The sequence below is a fragment of the Bos indicus x Bos taurus genome, chromosome 1 (assembly GCF_003369695.1).
Source record: "Bos indicus x Bos taurus breed Angus x Brahman F1 hybrid chromosome 1, Bos_hybrid_MaternalHap_v2.0, whole genome shotgun sequence".
Lineage (NCBI taxonomy): Eukaryota > Metazoa > Chordata > Mammalia > Artiodactyla > Bovidae > Bos > Bos indicus x Bos taurus.
In genome coordinates this window covers 77051399-77071889 of record NC_040076.1, presented here as the reverse complement: position 1 = coordinate 77071889, position 20491 = coordinate 77051399, and the positions used below count along the sequence as shown (strand labels likewise).

General features: G+C 43.4%; 1 protein-coding gene and 1 long non-coding RNA gene across 2 annotated transcripts in view; both read right to left on the bottom strand.

Moving 5' to 3' along the window:
- Positions 1-6936: 6936 nt before the first annotated feature.
- Positions 6937-11770, bottom strand: LOC113890711. The gene is made up of 2 exons (XR_003510614.1): positions 11034-11770; positions 6937-7065 (listed from the first exon to the last, which is right to left on the bottom strand). It is a non-coding gene; the product is annotated as an uncharacterized LOC113890711 (long non-coding RNA).
- Positions 11771-12375: 605 nt separating this feature from the next.
- Positions 12376-20491, bottom strand: part of P3H2 (prolyl 3-hydroxylase 2) — a 179396-nt gene continuing 171280 nt past the window's right edge. Inside the window, exon 15 of the mRNA XM_027538402.1 lies at positions 12376-13447. Within this exon, the coding sequence (XP_027394203.1) occupies positions 13355-13447 (93 nt within the window). The 3' untranslated portion in view covers positions 12376-13354. The remainder of the gene's footprint in view (positions 13448-20491) is intronic.

Genomic DNA, 20491 nt, shown 5'->3' with positions numbered 1-20491 from the left:
CAAGAGTACTGGAGTGGGGTGCCATTGCCTTCTCCAGTAATCATGTATGCATGCATTCAATTACTGTTTCTAGACTTCTACCCTCTGCCATGTCCTCTTTTAAGCCCTGGAACTACAGTAATGAATAAAATTCCCATCCTAGAAACTATATTCTAAGTGGAAGGAGATAGGCAGTAGACAAAATGTATTAGGTAAAATGTTAGATGGTGGTAAGTGTTATGAAACAATAAAGCTGCGAAGGGGAGTGGAAATGGCAGCTGCAGGAATTCAAGTGTAGAAAGAGGTCATGGAAGACCCCTAAGAAAGTGTGCTTTGACCTCAACTCCTTGGCCTGAGTGGTACACCATGTGCACCCCTGAGGGAAGAATGGTTCAGACATAAACAACAGTATTTGCAAAGACCCTGAGGCAGGAGCAAGCTGGGTGTGTTCTAGAATAGTCATGAGGCAGTGCCACTGGAGCTGACTAGGTAGGTAGGGAGTGTATAGACATAAGAGTAGAGAGTAACTGGCCAAGCCAGTGAGATGGAAAACCCATAAAAGATTCTGAGCAGAAGGGTGACATGGGCTTACTTACATTTCGGAAGGATGACTCTGGCTTCTGTGTGGAGAATACACTTAAAGGAAACAAGGATGGAAAGAAATACAGAAGTTTGGAGGCTTCTGCAATAATTCTGCAGAGAGACGGTGATTGCTTGACCAAGGATGGGAGAGTGGAGGTACCACAAAGACATCTGCTGTGGAGAGCAGAGGAGATGCGCCTCAACTCAGGAGAGTGGGAAGGGTGGCAGAGGGGAATGAAGGGTGGGGTGGACTACCCAGGAGGGAGTTGGAACTTTTAGCCCAGAGCTTAGTAAATCACGGAAGGCTTCCTAGAGGAGGAAGGATGCAGGACAAAGGTTGATTCGAAGGTAAGGTCAGCTTTTGACTTTACCTCCCAGTCCGGGTTTGCCAGGGACTGTCCTGGTTTGAATATTCCTCGGTCCCAGAGAACCAGGGACCATTAGCTACCCTCCTGTAAGAGTTTCCTGGTGAAGCTAGAGAAGTTTGGGGACGATGAGGGTGTTCTGGGAAGAGAAGATGAATGTAGATATCTGAGCAGCATGAGCTGGTAGTGTGGGGTAGACTCAAGGAGAGGAGGAAGTACACAGGACTCCAGTGTGCACCGTTCTGTCACCGTAAGAATAGTGACACTGGTTTTGATGTCAGTGGACGAGTCTTAAGTGAAGAATGATAACACTAATAACTTGGCAGTTCTATCCCTCATTTCAGTCTTCTTGTAAAAGAGCTATATGCAACCCCCATCATTTATAAATTTCAGATGAAAAGTGGGATTAAGAAAATCAAGAAACAGAATAGCAAATATGTTTGTACCCAAACATTCCCGCTGAGTTGCTACTTGGGAATCCTCCTGTCCGGTAAGGTCACATTCCCTTTGAAACGAGCTTATTTTTTTCCCCCTCATTTCCCTATTTGCATTATTGACCTCATTATTTTCCTAGGCTCAAAATCTCAGAATCCTGATTTTATTTTCTTTCCTGGTGATTCTGTCAGCCACCAAGTCCCTGCTCTTCTTTTCTTCAAAATAGGTTTCCTCAGTTCTTTACTCTGAGTCCCAGTAGCGCCAACCCGACTCAGGCTGCACTTATGCTGTACCTCGGCAGTGGGGGGCCAGAGGGTGTAGGGAGTGGGGGCAAGAGTAGTGGGTTTAGATCCCTGGGTTGCAGGCAACAAGGGGGTGTGTTGTCTGTAGGGAATTTAAAACCAGTCAATTTAAAGTCAATCTGCTTTGTAGCACCATTACAATAGCCAAGAAAAGGAAGCAACCTAAATGTTCATCAACAGATGAATGGATAAAAAAGATGTGATACATATATACAATGGAGTACTGCTGCTGCTGCTGCTAAGTCGCTTCAGTCGTGTCCGACTCTGTGGGACCCCATAGACAGCAGCCCACCAGGCTCCCCTGTCCCTAGGATTCTCCAGGCAAGAACACTGGAGCGGGTTGCCATTTCCTTCTCCAATGCATGGAAATGAAAAGTGAAAGTGAAGTCACTCAGTCATGTCTGACCCTTAGCATGGACTGCAGCCTACCAGGCTCCTCCATCCATGGGATTTTCCAGGCAAGAGTACTGGAGTGGGTGCCATTGCCTTCTCCCAGTGGAGTACTACTAAGCCATAAGAAAGAACAAAGCAATGCCATTTGCAGCGACATGGATGCAATTAGAGATTGTCATACTAAGTGAGGTAAGTCAAAGTCAAATATCATGTGATATCACTTATATGTGAAATCTAAAATAAGACGTAAATGAACTTATCCATGAAACAGAAACAGACACACAGACATAGAGAACAGACTTGTGCTTGCTGAGGGGAGTGGGGGGCTCTGGGATGGATTGGGAGTTTGAGGTTAGCAGATGCAAACTATTATATATTGAATGAATAAACAACAATGTCTTACTGCATAGCAAAGAGAACTATCTTTAATATCCTGTAATAAATCATCATGGAAAAGAATATGAAAAAGAATACATATATATATATGTATTCTGTGTGTGTGTGTGTGTGTGTGTGTGTACATATATGGGAACATCCACTGGAGAAGGGCATGGCAAACCACTCCAGTATTCTTGCCTAGAGAATCCTACGTACAGAGGAGCCTGGCAGGCCACAGTCCATAGGGCTGAACAGAGTTGAACACGACTGAAGTGATTTAGCATGCATGTACACACACACACACACACATATATATAACTGAATCACTTTGCTGTATAGCAGAAATTAACACAACATTGTAAGTCAACTATTTTAATAAAAATATTTTATTAATATATTTAATAAAATAAATTTTAGAAAATGTAAAAGTCAATCTGCTTTGTATTATTATTTCTATGTGCCATCAATTAAAAGCAATATTAAAATTACCTCCTACCAGGAGCAGAGTACTCCCACTTATTGCTACCCACGGCCTCAAATCCTGTCATATTTCCTTTATTTTTATCTCAATTTCTCTCCTTTTCTTCTATTCCCTCACAGGCAAGCTTTGCAATGCAGCTGCAGTCAAGAACCACCCATCTCTAGTTTCCCCAAACCTCAGAAGCCTTTCTGAGGTTTACAGGATCAAGACCCAATACCGCAGTCCAGCTTTCAGTCAAGCCCTCAGTAACCCGAAGCCAGAATGACAGCTGAAGCTTATCCTGTTACTCTGCATCCCCAAATCTCTTTACTCTGAGAGTCTGTGTCACGAGAGCCATGGTTTCCTACTGTATTTGCTGGGAGAAAAACTCGTTTGGGGATCCTAGCCCCAAGAGAGACCGTGACCTTAAACAAGTCACCTTTACTCTAAGGGTCTCAATGTTTTTATTAGTCAAATTAGAATAATACCTGTAGAGCTGAAGTGGCAGGATTTCATTAAAGGCCAAACAAGGTCATGGTTGTGAAATCCTCCAAGCACGTGACTGTGATGACTGTTTTTTGTTGTTGTTTTTAATTAATTTATTTATTTTAATTGGAGGCTAATTACTTTACAACATTGTGATGGTTTTTGCCATACATCGACATGAATCAGCCATGGCTGTACAGGTGTCCCGCCATCCTGAAACCCCTACCCACCTCCCTCCCACTCCATCCCGCTGGGTTGTCCCAGAGCACCAGCTTTGAGTGCCCTTCCTCATGCATCAAACTTTCACTGGTCATCTATTTTACATATGGTAATGCTATTCTTTCATATCGTCCCACCTTTACCTTCTCCCACATAGTCCAAAAGTCTGTTCTTTACATCTGTGTCTCTTTTGCTGTCTTGCATATAGGGTCATACTCCAATGTTCATTGCAGCACTGTGATGACTACTTTAAGAGGCAGAGGTAATACTCCTCAGAGTAGTAGTTACCATGGTTATGGTGTCGATGTTCATGGCAATGCAAGACTCTTCATTTTTGCTGTCTATTTTACCTTCTTCTTCTCCCATCTTTGCCATTCTATGTCCAACTTATCATTTAAGGTACAACTCTAGACCAATCCCCTCAAAAATTCTTCCCAGGCTGTTGAAGCCTTCTTTGAACTCTGCTCTCTTCAAACCCACCTCCCCTGAACACCCATTCTTTGTGTTTGTCCAGGTACCTTGCATATCACCTTTCACTGTATAGCCTTCCCAACCAGAACTATCAGTTCCCCTATTTCCTTAGTGTTCCTTATAATACTGAACATACAACAGATGTTAAATCAAGACTCGTCAAAATGAATGAATGAATGTTCAGAAGCATCTCTTTTTTTTTTTTTAACCCCTTAAAGCAAAGTATGCTGACAGTGCCCTCTGCTGCTAAGCAATGATTCTGTATTTTCTGCACAGTGGAAAAACAAACGAGAGAATGTTTAGTAAAAGGAATACGTAAAAATTATGACTTTCAATATGCTGGGACAGAGAGGATGGGGCAAAATCATCAAAACGTCTCAGTGCAGGGGAGGCTAGGAAGTCAGAAAGGTCAGACAAAGGGGCTACAGGAAAGGCAAGAATATCCTTTCTAGATTGATGATTGACAGCCAATTTGGAATTGAAACACCCTCTTGATTTTGTATAACAAGTTTCTCTTCTCCTGTGTCTCTGCCCCAGCAATAAGTGTGTTATTTTTGGCCAGAAATGAATCTTAAATCTAATTGTATGAAAATTAACTTTGGCAATTCCAAAATGCCTCATGGGAGAACGCATTAAAAAATGTTGTGATAGCTGGAAAAGTATTGCTAGAGAAATCATAGTCCTATCCATTCGTCTTCTGTTGAGGTGTTCTGATACAGGTGTTCTGATATGCTTGCTTTTTAACAAGCGTCATTTTCCTTCTATTACCTCAGTTAAATTCCATGACAACTCATCAGATAGGTATTACTAGCCCTTTATAGATGAAAACATGGAAAATGAGAGGATAAGAAATGTGACCATTATGAGAGACCTGGTAAAGTTAACAAGGGTTTCCATGTCTGGGAGGTATAAAATCTGAGCCTTCCTTTTTGTGGCACACTGTGTCTCAGTATGGGGCTCTGAGGGGTTGGGCTACCTGGGACTTAAGGTCAGATTCTAGCGGTAACTTTCATAATAAAGTTGGGTGAATAACTTTTTTTCTGGGCCTCAGTTTCCCTAACTCTAAAATAGGGGATGTATGAATGGGTGCTCTCTAAGGCCCCTTTCAACCTACAATCTGTTATTTGCAGCAATCTTCATTTGCTGTAATACCAGTACAAATCCTTATTTTAATCATGATTCTTCCTTGTGTTTCTACCACAGGCTTGACCTCCCCAGTCTAACCAGCTTTGGACAGTTCACTATGGACTGAACGGTGACTATGAGCACTCTGTGCTGAGCTTTGAGGACCATTCAGTTAGCTTTCTGCATAATTTGTAAATCAGCCTGCATGTAGCTGATGCATTTCTTTTCCCCATAGAGTTCAAAGCATGATGGATATTCCAAGCTGGTTTTGAAGGCAAGATGGTTGAAGTTTTCAGCATGCCAATTTGTCACATTTGATGTATCTGACACCTGGTCTTTAAGAGTCTTGGCAGGCAAAGTGTCCCAGGCTGGTGGGCACACTTTGGCAGAGCAGAGACCCCAGGAACAGCATCTTCCTGTCCGTGTGGTGCTGAGCCTTTGAAGTGGCTCACTGGTGCTTCAAATAGAAGTTCATGGTACAGGGAGCAACATCAGATATACTTTTATGACCCTTAGAGACAAAAAACATTATTCAGAAGCCAAACGTCTGGAAGAAAAATCTATACCCTCAGCCCTGCGGCTTGAAAGTTCAGAGAAGACTCAGAGTGCTCCCCATGAGGAAACCAGAGCATGTTGGAACAGAGCTGGAATCAGACTTGGCACCCTCCCTGTGCAGTGGTATCAACCATCTTACTGAAGACAGGATCCTCCTTCTGGATTTCCACTGGAGTTTGGAGGAGTGGGGAGACCTGGAAGCAGATCAACTTATAGTAATTCCTCCTGCCTCCTAACTTTTCAGAAAAAAAGTGATCAGAACTGCAAAACATCCTTAGAGAGTACATACACTTATTTTTTATTTGGGAAACTAACATCTATTGTGAACTGACGTCAATTTGTTCGTCTATTATGGGTTTCTTTTTCCCTTTGTGTCAATAATGGTCCTGTCTCCTGGGAGACTGTGAAGCACTTAGTGACCACAATGCTAAACAATGAAGGGAAATGGAACACCCTCCAGGAGTCTCGGCACTGTGGAGTCCATGGGGGTCCCGTGATGCCTTCATGCCTGTTCTTGATTAGAAGTAACTAAAGGTAGAATAAACTGCAAATTAAGACTTCTCAGAACCCAGTTCTGCTAAAAATATTGTTATAACTTTCTCTGGGATTATTGTTGTTTAGTCACTAAGTAGTGTCCAACTCTTTTGAGATCCAAATGACTATAGCCCTCCAGGTTCCTCTGTCCATGGGATTTTCCAGGCAAGAATACTAGAGTGGGTTTCCCTTTCTTCCTCCAGGAGATTTCCCTGACCCAGGGATAAAATCCAGGTCTCTTGCTTGGCAGGTGGGTTCTTTACCACTGAGCCACCAGGGAAGCCCGTATCTGGGATGCTGAGAAGAAGAAAAACATCTGAATAGCACTTTTTTTTTTACCAATAATGACTCCAAATAAATATAATTCTGATTCATATTATCTCATGAAGAAAACATGTCCTGAAACTCTGAACTTCAAATACCACAAAAATCCTAGTGTATCTGTTCAGTAAATGTTGCTAAATGGTGGAATATTATGAGAGCTCAGAATATTATTCTCGTGACCAGAAGTCTTGAAGTTGGCTTCTAAGCCTCAAGTATTCTATAATTTATTCTAAAATTATGCATGATTAAGTATGATTGCTTAAGACCTTCAAAAGCATTTACAAGGTTTAACAAACCAAAAACAGGTACAGAGAACAGACACGATAAGTGTGATTGGACAATTTATTGCATGATGTTTTATTGGACTCTGGTTTTAAATGAGGTAGAAGGTCCCCTTCAATGTCTGCTGGAGACAGTTTGCTTCCAAGGAGTCCCAAAGCTGCTGAAACTCTCTTTCCTGCATGACGGTAAAAGAAATGTCCTTACTAAAACATCCCATATTTTTCTGGTTTTACAATAAGCTTGACTGATTTTACCAGATGCTTTAGGTTTTTGCAGACAACACATCTGAATATCCTCAGATGGGCTGGAATATCATCATTTTTCCCATTTGTGAGATGAATGTGTAAGCATTTGAGAGAGTGGCTGGCCCCAGGGCATATGGAATGAGAGATTTCTTGGACTCATGGACAGAGGGAAGTGCCACTGGGCAACTTCATGGATCTTGACCTGAAAGGCGAGGTTCCCCTCAGCTCTACTTTTCATCAAGAAGCCTGATCCTTAGTGGCTTTGCTCCACCCACTTAAATAAACCTCCTGACAAGGGAATAAAATAAAGCCCCTTTTAAATTGGTATTTATTTGGATTTTCACAGCATTCATTAACTTGCATTCCCAGGGCAATTAGTAGTAAAGATTTCATCCCTCCCCACTTTCAAAACACCAACTTTAAAATAAACTCTCCAGGGACTTCCCTGGTGGTCCAGTGGTTGAAATTTCACCTTCCAATGCAAGAGGTATGGGTTTGATCCCTGAGTGGGGAGTTAAGATCCCACATGCCTTGCAGCCAAAAAACATAAACAATATTGTAAGAAATTCAATAAAGACCTTAAAAATAGTCCATGTCAAAAAAAAAAATCTTTAAACATATAAAATAAACTCTCCAACTCTTCTGAAAGGTTAGTATTTTAGAACCCAAGAAACCAACAGGCTCAAATTAAACCACTTTTTCAGCTGAGGCCATCGTGGCTCATTTCTGCTTATTGGTGACAGACAGGCACTCAAGACCCAATGTAACTGCCATCTTCTCTGTTAAGCTCTCCCTCCCTCCAGCCACTCCCTTCTCTGAACTCATGTGGCCTTTTTTGTACCTGCCTCTATTATAGCCCTCCTGTCACCACACTTGTCTCATTTTATATTTTTCATTCCTTTACATCTATTTTTTCCACTTTACTTTGAAATTCTTAAAGGAGGGGATAAAATCATACTCATTTTTGAACACTTCTCTAAACCCACTACTGAGTAGCCGCTCACAAGGTATCTCAGGAATGAATTCCTCAATGGCCAGAGGTTTCCTATACTTCCTTTCCTGTGCCTGTTCCTTTTCTCTGTTTACAAAATGAAGATTGCACTGATGTGTCTCTCAGGATAATTATGTACTTTCATTTGACTGCCAAGTGCTTCAAGACCATAAAAAAAGCTTTGTAAATGCCAACCATGATTACAACCCTTTGAAACAATGGGACATATGATTTATAAGTGGAAAAAGATGAGACTTTACAGGTAACCCTTCTTGTCTGGTCCCCATTGTTCTCCCCACCCACCATCAGATAGCAATTCAGAGGTAACAGCATCAGCTTGGGAGGAACAAGGATAATTTAGGGGGGTCTAGGTAGGATTTCTAGGGCCTTTTTAGGTACCTCTGTCATGAGGGAAATTACCTGAATCTGACATGATGGGCCAAGGGCAAGTGTTCCCAGAAAGATGGGATGACCCTCAATTCCCAATTTCAAAAGGGCACTCAGATGAACGGAGCTGACTGGCATTTCCAAAGCAGAAGATGGCTTATAGAAGGGCTGTTAAGGTAGAAAGGTTGTCAAACCCATCTGTAGCCTCAATCTCTAATAGCCTAACAAGGAAAGAAAGGGTGAAGCTCATTTTGTTTACCTTCCCCCAAGGGGTATCATAGACCAGAAAAAGTGGGTTGTATATTGAATTAACAGAGCATTCAGATTTTCCTCCCTAGCAATGCATGTCAGGAGAAGAGAGAACAGGAAACTTTTGTTTGGCTATCTGTCTTGTGAGCCCTTTATAAGCTCTTTCAATGCAGAGGTGAGTGACTCAGCCAGCTTTTTACATGGCAGATGCCATCTATTGTAGAGCAAGCCAGGATCTAAGATCAGATTGTTCCAGACTTGAGGTCGTCTGGCCTCTGAGATCAGCAGTGGGGAGAGGAAACACCATGATTACCTGGTGGGAGGTGGGAAGGAGGAAGCTCTGACACCATGAGTCTGCAGTTCCAACCCAGCAGCGAGCCCAAACAGTGGTGGGTGTTATGTGTCTCGGTGTGTCTGAAGAAATCATGCGGGTCTGGAATGGTAGGGGCCCTTACGTCTCATGTCGGAAACATCGAATTATCTGGGAGTAGATTTGTGGGTGGGAAGAGGGACTGTGTGGAGGAGGTCACTTCACATCACAGACTTCTTGGCAGGATGCAACCAGGATCATCCCATGGGCCATTTTAACTTCGGTTTGGGGGCGTTTTGCCAAATGGTTCCTGTTTCTGAGAAGAGCTTTGGATGTGGGACCAGCTCAACTCTTCCCCACTTCTCAGCCCTACCATTGTCAGTCACCTCAGCACACCTGATCCTTGGCATCAGGATCTAGTGAGGTGGCCCTCATTACCTCCTTTCTTGACGTCAGTGAGGGAGATTTTCCCCATGGCTGTCTTATGCGAAATAATTCAGCATTTGTACTTCAATTAAAATTCATAGATATATATTATTAAATGGCACTGACTCATTCCATGGCTTCTCCTCAGCTGAAAAAGTGCCAAAGAATTCTATGCACAAAGCAGTGATGAAAACCATGCTAAAACTAAAATTTCCCTGTCAAGCAACTCACATTCAGGGCTCTGAGGAAAGGACCCCACACTTCTAAGAAAATGGGTCTGTTCTGAGTCGGGGTTTGCTCAAGAGGAAACAGAAATGCCAGATCCTTTCTGCCTTGGAGTGGGTGGAAAATGGCACCTGACTAGAACCTTCTTCCCTTTGGTGAGCATCATGAAAGCAGGGCCCGGCACCCAGTATTGTTTCACTGAATTTTGCAACCACATTCAATCCTTCTCCAAGGAGAGAAGGGGGAAATATGCCTTCACACATCAATGGGAAAATAAGAAAGGAGGAAAAGTTTAGGTTTGATAAAAATCTAACTCTGTTCTTTACACGAATGTACTATTTCAGAGTAGGCATGCCTGGAAGCAAACAAGCTGGCACTTGTTTTCCTTCCTGTTCAAAAGGCTGCTTCTGCCTCAGACCTGCACCCTCTAAGCCCAGTGGGCATAGGCTCTGACTTCACTTCACTGCTCTCCGTTTCCTCATCTTCCAAACGGGCCTCATAATCTGGACTCCAAACACTTCCTGGGGTTTCTAGTGTAAGAACCCGTCCTGTGTCTTGAGCATTCAATCCAACAATACAGGAGAAAACAGAAGCTTTGTAATATCTTGGGCGTTTTACACACAGGAGAGTCCTTAGGGTGAGATAGCTCCCAGTGAGACAGAGATGAAGAGTCCTAGACTTGGAGTCATAAAAACTGGGCTTTTAGCCTGGGCTGTCTCAAGCACATATAGCACTTTTAAGGGAATTAGAGAAAGACATCACTTCTGAACACAGTCCTGCAGGTCCTAACTGAACTACAGGTCCATCCATGGACTGATGACCAAGTACCACCTTTGGCCAAAGAGAAAAAGTTACCCATCTTCTAGAGGATGCTGCCCTGGGCCAGGATTCTCGTACAAGTCAATTCAGAAGCCCCAGCTCTTCCTGCTTGAATTCTGCAACCACACAATCATTTTGTCAACTTCTGAGCCTCAGTTTCCTCCCAGACAGAAAGACAGAATTGAATTGCAATTTCTACAGCCTCCTTTAGCTCTGAAAACTTAAGAAATTCTAATGAGCTTTCCCATCCTTCTACACAAGGGGCCAGACATCACATAGAAAGTGATTTCTAAGCTCAGTACTCTAAAAAATCATCTGATGACACTCCCTAATATTTGAATGAAATTATGCATGGTTTGATGTGAGGCAGATTAGAACACAAATGCCTGAGTGTCTACGTGATGTCCCAAGTACAGAACCCAACCCTGGTAGCCTGCACAACAGGAATAACAGCTCTGTGTTGTCAGGGATGGTACAAGATGGGGATTTACCATGACGCCCATCTCCTGAGGCCTCTGCTCACTTCCTGCGGGACTGAAAGGCAGACTTGGTCCTGGAGTCCTGGCCTCTCCCAGAGCACCGGGAGCACCCAGGAAGCAAGGACTGCATTGAGCCAAAGATGGTTTTCTTTGTTGATGCCTTGTTGCCAGAAAACAGAAATTAGATCCTTGGCCAGAACCTCCTATTAGCAAATCTGAGCGTCAGCAAACATTTCTCAGTAAAGGAGCAGACAAATAGCAACCTCCTGTTCCAAAGCTTAGGGAATTTCAGACCTAAAATTAGGTTCCGGGTTTTAAAATCACATACACACACAATGAACCCATACACAATTCTCCAAATGTTAGTAGAAGTAAATTTGGTATTTGTGAATGTTTCTAAAATCAGAGTTTTAGGTTTGTTTTCTTTTGACTTTGTTTTGTATTTAGATCAAGAGGGACGGTTTCTGGGAACAATTACTGGCAATGATGTCATTTTCAGAGGAGACTGAAGCCCAGAAAGGGAATGAGACTAGCTCCGGGTCACACAGCACAGCATATTTGATCGGGATGGGATTATAATCTAATGCTCTTTCCACTCCCCCAACCAGAGGGTTGGGTGAAAAACAGATGGCACACAAATCATTATGACTCAATTTTTCAGTCTCAAAGGATGAATGTTCTTACCACTACCCAAGATCATAAATGGCAGAAAGTTACTGTGATTTTTATCAATTTTTTAATAATGATTGAATATATTGTTGCTATTTTTAAAAAGTATTTATTTGGCTGTGCCAGGTCTTCATTACAGCGGGTGGGATCTTTGATTTTCACTGCAGTATGTTGCAGACTTTCTTGAAGAACTCTTAGTGCAGGATCTTAGTTGCAACATGTGGGATCTAGCTCCCTGACCAGGGATGGAACTTGGGTCTGCTGCATTGGGAGCAGTCTTAGCCCCGAACCACCAGATAAGTCCCTAGAAAATGTTTTTATCTGTTGGTTCTCTTAAGGGCTACAGCCTCTACCACTGCCCATCAAAGAGTCAGGTGATCTCCCCTGGCTTAGTGGAGCAGACTCTCTCGGCTAGAATAACCCCATTCCCCACCCCCGCAAAACACTGTCTTGGTAGTATTTTCCTTAGAACCAGCATCAAGGACCCCAGATATTCTCTGGATTAACATCTTTTTGCTAACCATCCCTGTTTCTTCAGAAGGAATGCTCATACCTTCCTTGCAGCCCCAAGCCCCTGCCAACAAAATGAACCATGATCCAATATTATCCCTGGGTGGTCCCCAAAGCTCCTGTTTGGATTACCTGGAGATAAACCAAACATTTGGGAGAAGAAAAACAAATGCTGGATATTAAAACAAGCCTCCCTTTATTAAACAAATCAGATACAAACACTAAAATCCATGAGCTGGAGAGCACCATAGGTGGGGGAAGGGGTAGGAGGGGCTCAAAATACACTCAGATGAAGAGTGGAATCAACCAGAAATCCATTTTTCCTCCCTGAAGAACAAAACATCCTTCTCTCGGGCAGTGTAGCCATGGTGCCCACATTCAGGTGGGATTAAAGATTTTCTTCCAGAATCGCTGGGATGAAGAACCATTCTACTTCAACCCTTGAAAAACACTTTTTAAAGACAACACTCCTAGGGCAGTCCTTTCTGGACTAGCACATAGTGGAGGGTGAATCAAAGCTTCCAGTGTAAGGGTGCTCTATGCGAAAAACACCAGAGTCAAAAACTCCACCCAGGCCTGGGAAGGCTGACCCCTCCGTCTCACAGTCTTCATCAGAGCTGTCCCTTTGCAGAGCCTGGGGGGCCCTCAGGGCAGTGACTTGAAGCAGTTCTGACCTCACCATGGACCCTTCAGAGTCACAGCCATCAGCTCTGGGAAAGACAGTGGCTGAAAGTCACAGAGCCAGAAAGGCCTTCTGAGTCCGATCACATTCTAACTTTAGATCTGGGCATGCATAGGAGTTGTTGTTTCGCCAGGAATGGACTTATTCTTTCTGCTTGAATTTTAGGATCTGCAGCAAATGAAGTCTGTGTGTGTGTGTGTGTGTGTGTGTGTGTGTGTGTGTGTGCGCGCGCGCGCGCGCACATGCGCACGCACAGTGGGGAAGGGGTGACTGGGCTTTGAAAGACAATCTGCTGAGAAAACCAAGACAGACAGACAGACTGAGGCAAAGAAAGCATCCTTAGGCACAGAAGGGAGATTTGCTGATTCATATTAACCTGTTAATTTATACCGTGGCTCTGTACAAAAATAAAAAAGTTCTCATAAGATTAACAATTTAAATAAATATTTGATAGAGACTCTTTTTCTCATTTTTATAGCTCATCTTTGGGATTGATATTCAGTTCGTGCTTCCCTTGCTGTTCTTGATCCAGGATTGCGATCACTTCATCCGCCTGTATTCGCTCCTGTAAAAAAAGACAATATAAACATTGCTGTTACAAGTGATGCCAGTGCCAGATGCTCCCCCAACATTTCCAGGTATCATCTGTACATGAATGGATGCTAAATCCAGCTAAAGATGTAGCCTCATTCTATCCCTATCCAGGTGCCTTCTCCTGACTTCCCTGTATACTCAGCAATTACCTTCCAAGACTACTCTCTTGTCAAGAAATCTTATATAGTCAACTGCAACTTCCATTTCTAACTTGTGGTCCCACAGACATCTCCAACTCAGTTCTCCAGCTCAGTTGTCAAGCTGAATTCTACAGCTTCTCCCCTGCAGAGCTACTCTGTTCTCTTCACAGAATTCCTCTCTCAGTAAAGACCATCACGACTTCCACATTCACCCCAAAGCCTGATGATAGTTTCTTGGATCTGATATACCACCGAGTCCTCTCTGTTCTGCCCCTTGTTTCTGACCCTTTCTTTTCAGTGCACGTACTGTTGCCTTAGAGGGACCAGAGATCAAATTGCCAGCATCCGCTGGATCATTGAAAAAGCAAGAGAGTTCCAGAAAAAACATCTATTTCTGCTTTATTGACTATGCCAAAGCCTTTGACTATGTGGATCACAATAAACTGTGGAAATATCTGAAAGAGATGGGAATACCAGACCACCTGACCTGCCTCTTGAGAAACCTGTATGCAGGTCAGGAAACAACAGTTAGAACTGGACATAGAACAACAGACTGGTTCCAAATAGGAAAAGGAGTACGTCAAGGCTGTATATTGTCACCCTGCTTATTTAACGTATATGCAGAGTACATCATGAGAAACACTGGGCTGGAAGAAGCACAAGCTGGAATCAAGATTGCTGGGAGAAATATCAATAACCTCAGATATGCAGATGACACCACCCTTATGGCAGAAAGTGAAGAGAAACTCAAAAGCCTCTTGATGAAAGTGAAAGAGGAGAGTAAAAAGTTGGCTTAAAGCTCAACATTCAGAAAACGAAGATCATGGCATCTGGTCCCATCACTTCATGGGAAATAGATGGGGAAACAGTGGAAACATTGTCAGACTTTATATTTTGGGCTCCAGAATCACTGCAACTTCCATTTCTAACTTGTGGTCCCACAGACATCTCCAACTCAGTTCTCCAGCTCAGTTGTCAAGCTGAATTCTACAGCTTCTCCCCTGCAGAGCTACTCTGTTCTCTTCACAGAATTCCTCTCTCAGTAAAGACCATCACGACTTCCACATTCACCCCAAAGCCTGATGATAGTTTCTTGGATCTGATATACCACCGAGTCCTCTCTGTTCTGCCCCTTGTTTCTGACCCTTTCTTTTCAGTGCACGTACTGTTGCCTTAGAGGGACCAGAGATCAAATTGCCAGCAGATGGTGACTGCAGCCATGAAATTAAAAGACACTTACTCCTTGGAAGGAAAGTTATGACCAACCTAGATAGCATATTCAAAAGCAGAGACATTTCTTTGCCAACAAAGGTCCGTCTAGTCAAGGCTATGGTTTTTCCAGTAGTCATGTATGGATGTGAGAGTTGGAGTGTGAAGAAAGCTGAGCGCCGAAGAATTGATGCTTTTGAACTGTGGTGTTGGAGAAGACTCCTGAGAGTCCTTTGGACTGCAAGGAGATCCAACCAGTCCATCCTAAAGGAGACCAGTCCTGGGTGTTCATTGGAAGGACTGATATTGAAGCTAAAAACTCCAGTACTTTGGCCACCTGATGTGAAGAGCTGACTCATTGGAAAAGAACCTGATGCTGGGAGGGATTGAGGGCAGGAGGAGAAGGGGACGACAGAGGATGAGATGGCTGGATGGCATCACTGACTTGATGGACATGAGTTTGAATAGACTCTGGGAGCTGGTGATGGACAGGGAGGCCTGGTGTGCTGCAGTCCATGGGGTCATAGAGTTGGACACAACTGAGCGACTGAACTGAACTGAACTGTTACCTTAGTTTAGGCCAGTGTTTCTCAAGCGTGGCCCTGCTGACATTTTAGAGCAAATAATAACTCTTTGTTGGTGGGGGGTGGAGAGGTGTCCTGTGCATTGAGGGTATTTAGCAGCATCTCTGGCTCTGCCTACTGCAGGTAGCCAGTGGCAACCAAGTCCAAGTTGTGACAACCAAAAAAAAAACTCTAAATGTTGCCAATTGCACAGCGGCAGGAAAAATCGCTCCTGCTTGAGGACCCTGTTGTCTCTTAACTTAATTGCTGTGGTAGCTTTCAAACTGATCTGTGTCACATCCCCTCCCACACGCTCCTGTTGGACCCTCTGCACTGGAATCATGGCCACTTGCCTTTCCAGCTCACTGCTCACAGCCCTTGCATGGGTTCCATTGCTGGACGCTCTGGGTCCACCTTTCTTGATGTGCTTGTAAGGACTTGGACTTCTCTTTCTTCTTCAGTTCACCTTGTCTTCTCCTTTCACCTTGCCTTACACTCCACCTTCCTGACTTACCTTGAGATCTCTGGATACCGCGCTTTGCGAAGGCCTTCCTCATCCTAGTCTAGGTTGAGTGTCCCTAGGATTTAAGCACTGCTTCCATCACGTCCTGTGTTTCTCTTACTGCTCCCCCACCATTGACCCAGCTGGCCTACTTCCAAATGACATCTCCAGTTCCCCACATCTTTTCACCTTCTTTTCTATGACGCTGGTCTATGATATGTTAGCTACGGCAGTCTTTCCTATCTTGTAATTCTCAGGATCGGGGGAGGCAGGGGAAAGGGGAAGGGACATGGCTTCTTTCCCATTGGGCAGGTCAAAAATTTTGTTCGGATCTTTTTCTATGCCTTTTTACAGAATACATTGGAAGAGAATTCATATTTCCTGAACAACTCATCAAGTCTAACTGCTGCCTGTTCTGTGTTCTCCCTTCAGCCCATTCTCTACCTCACATACCATGTTCTGGTCACCTTGGCTTTCTTTGCTTCTTGACCATTCTGTGCTCCTTCTTATCTTTGGGCCTTTGCAACCTCTTCTCCCCTGGAACACTCCTCCCAAGACCTTTATCACTGTTGGCTTCTTCCTTTCTTTGGCTGGAGAGGCCTCTCACACTTTGCTACCCCCTCCTTTTTACTTTAAAATCAGTTGTCTTATTTTCTTTCCCATACATACCTTCTCACTACCTGGAAATCCTTCAACTGTTTATTCTTTATTTATGTGCTGTCTTTTTCCACTAGAAGTTAAGCTCCATGAAAACAGGGGATCTTGTCATTTGGGGGGCACTGCTCTATTTTCTGTGCCCAGAAAAGCAACTAACATTTAGCAGGACGGCTCAGTGGTAAAGAATTGGCCTGCGATGCAGGAGACACAGGAGACACAGGTCCTATCCCTGGTTTGGGAAGACCCCCTGGAGGAGGACATGTCAACCCATTCCAGTATTTTTGCCTGGAGAACCCCATGGACACAAGAGCCTGGCGGGCTATAGTCCACAGGGTCGCAAAGAGTCAGACATGTCTGAGTGACTGAACACAGCACAGCACAGTATAACAGTTGATGAATAAATACATGGGTAGATGTCTAACATGCCCAAAATGTCTCTCCCTTAAGAAATCGTGTTCATCCTTTAAGGCTCCTATTAAATGCCATCTCCTCCATGAAACCTTCGCTGGCTCCCTCTTTCTGTCCCATGAACACCATGCATTTTTGGCTCTAATAATTCTTGCTGAATTTTGCCTTGTGTTTTAATTACTCAGGTCCCTGTATTGTCTCTTCACTTTGACTTCAAGTTCCCTGAAAATAAAAGTTATGCCCATTTGTATCTCCTATAGGTAGTCCCCAGCACAGTTCCCAGCATAGTAAGTTATACAAAGAACTTGATTATTTTATGCCTTGATAATAAAATCCCCTTTATTTAAGAGTTTATAATTGAGTGTAATGTTGACAAGGACCAGATATACTAAATAACAGAAAACTAAACAGTTGTCATAATGTCCAAATAAAACACGTGAGTGTGTGTGTGTATGCTCAGTCGTGTCCGACTCTTTGCGACCCCATGGACTATAGACTGCCAGGCTTCTCTGTCCATGGGATTTCCCAGGCAAGAATACTGGAGTGGGTTGCCATTTCCTCCTCCATGGGGTCTTCCCAACCCAGGGATTGAAACTGCATCTCCTGTGTCTCCTGCATTGTAGGCAGATACTTAACTTCTGAGCCACTAGCGAAGCCCCTACATGAGTACTGCTTTATTAATGCAGGGAAAACACCTCGTTGATTAGCAAATTGATGTAGATACAAAATGCTCCGATCTGACCGCACAAGAGACTGTTGCAATTTTGTTTCTCTTGAAAGAAAAGAAGTTTAAAAGAGAGATGGAACTGTCTAACAAGGAATCAAAGCTTCTAATGTTGGGCATCCTTAAGAATTTATGATGCTTAATACTCCTTGAGAATGTAATGCCTTTAAAGTAAACTCTAATGAGCATGTACATCTGCCAGCTCTGATGACATCTTGAAAGGCAGGCTTTCTTTGCTCAGGGATTTAACCTGAAAGGAGGTGCTTAATTCCTGGTTCAAAATTGGGAAAGGAGTACATCAAGGCTGTATGTTGTCATCCTGCTTATTTAACTTATATGCAGAACACATCATGCAAAAAGCCAGGCTGGATGAAGCACAAGCTGGAATCAAGATTTTGGGGAGAAATATCAAGAACTTCAGAGATGCAGGTGACACCACCCTTATGGCAGAAAGTGAAGAGGAATTAAAGAGCCTCTTGAGAAGGTGAAAGAGGACAGTGAAAAAGCTGGCTTAAAACCCAACATTCAAATAAACGAAGAGGATGACATCCTGTCCCATCACTTCATGGCAAATAGATGGGGAAACAATAGAAACAGACAGACTTTGTTTTCTTGGGCTCCAAAATCACTGCAGATGGTGACTGCTGCCATGAAATGAAAAAGTTCTTGCTCCTTGGGAGAAAAGCAATGACAAACCTAGACAGTATATGACAAAGCAGAGATGTTACTTTGCCGACAAAGGTCCATATGGTCAAAGTTATGATTTTTCCAGTAGTCATGTAAGGCTGTGAGAGCCGGACAATGAAAAAGGCTGAGTGCCAGAGAATTGATGCCTTCGCACTGTGGTACTGGAAAAGTCTCTTGAGAGCCCCCTGGACTGCAAGGAGATCAAACCAATCAATTCTAAAGGAGATCACCCCTGAATATTCATTGAAAGGACTGATGCTGAAGCTGAAGCTCCAGTACTTTGACCACCTGATGTGAAGAGACAACTCATTTGAAAAGACCCTGATGCTGGGAAAGATTGAAGTAGGAGGAGAAGGGGACAAGAGGATGAGATGGTTGGATGGCATCACCAACTTGATGGACATTAGTTTGAGCAAACTCCAGGAGATGGTAATGGACAGGGAAGTCTGGCATGCTGCAGTCCACGGGGTCGCAAAGTATCAGACACGACTGAGTGACTCAACAACTCAGGGACTTTCAAACTTTGTTACACATTGAAATCATCTGGGGAACTTTTAAAACTTCCTACACCTAAATTAGTAAATCTAGGATTTTTAAATGTTGGGGCCATTAATGTCAATAGTGTCAATAAACTAAATGTCAATAGTTTGTAAAGATCCCCAGTTGACTACATTGTGGAGCAAAGTCTGGGAATCATGTCATAGGCAAGATTTTCCTGGTAGCTGTCACAGAAGCTTTGGTCATTTTCTTCTGTGACCACTAGATGTCGCCACAGCCTAGAGACTGGAGGATTTTCCCTAGTACTTTCCATGTTAGGAAGGAAAAAAGAGAACTTTGTGTTATTTGTGTGTGTGTGTGTGTGTGAGTGAGAGAGAGAGAGAGAGAGAGAGAGAGAGAGAAAGAGAGCGCTTATTTTGATAGAAACAAATATCTTGAAGGAAAGGCTGAGATACTGAATAATAAAACTGATTAAATGTTTAACACTACCAATACAATATTGTAATGTAATTAGCCTCCAATTAAAATAAATAAATTTATATTTAAAAAAAACAAGAGACAATTCTCCAACAATGTTGTTATCTCCACTGTGTACTCATGTACCTAGATTCTTTAGTTAAGAAGGAGTGATGTGGGGAACACTGGGATTCTGGCCGTGGGGAGGCAAGAGGAGAGAGGAATTAAATGTAAAGGCGACTACTCAGTCCCTTGTGATGTTTTCAGATTTCTCCCTGCCCCGCTCCCTCTGTCAGGACTGTTCTTTCTCTCTTTTGTGCCCAGCTGCCATCCTCTGCTCTTTTATGGTTGCCCGATGCTAACAATCCTGGAGAAGGAAAGGAAAATAGCACTCCAGTATCCCAACCCACTCCGGTGTTCTTGCCTGGAGAATCCCATGGACGGGGGAGCCTGGTGGGCTGCCGTCTATGGGGTCGCACAGAGTCGGACACGACTGAAGCAACTTAGCAGCAGCAGCAGCAGCAGCATCCTTGCCTGGAAAATCCCATGGACAGAGGCCTGGTGGGCTGCCATCCATGGGGTTGCAAAGAGCTGGGCACAACTGAGCGACCAACACTTTCTGTGTAAGTAAGTCTCCTTTGATATCTCCCTACAAATGCAGATGCTGTTTTCTCCCCATCAGTTTCCTGTGGCCTCTCCAAGCTCCTTGTGGTCAAAGCTCTGCCTTGTTCAATCATGTACCCCCAATGCCCACCTAGTGTAGTTTTCCAAGCACACAGTAGATCTTTTATAAACATTTGTGAAACATGTGACAGAATGTTTAGAAATGAGGCCTAAAAACTGAGTTAGGTTTGGATGGCAAAAGTAGTATATAAGAAAGAGAAATTCATTTTAAACTGTTTCTGATGCAATTGGATCCAATTTAGGGATCTAAAGAGGAAAACTGGTTCGCATGCCGGTTTAAAGACTAGAATTTCATAGCTTCATTAAGACTCAAGGCTGGAGGAGACTTTGCAGTCACTTGGTTTAGCCCCTGCCATGAAGATTCAGGTTCAGGCTCAGCTTTCCATGCCAAGAAGTTGCTGAGGCTATGATTAGAGTCATCCAGTGACAAGTAACTCTGTGCTTCCAAAGAAGAGAATTCTACCAAATGGTGGAGTTGGTTTGAAAG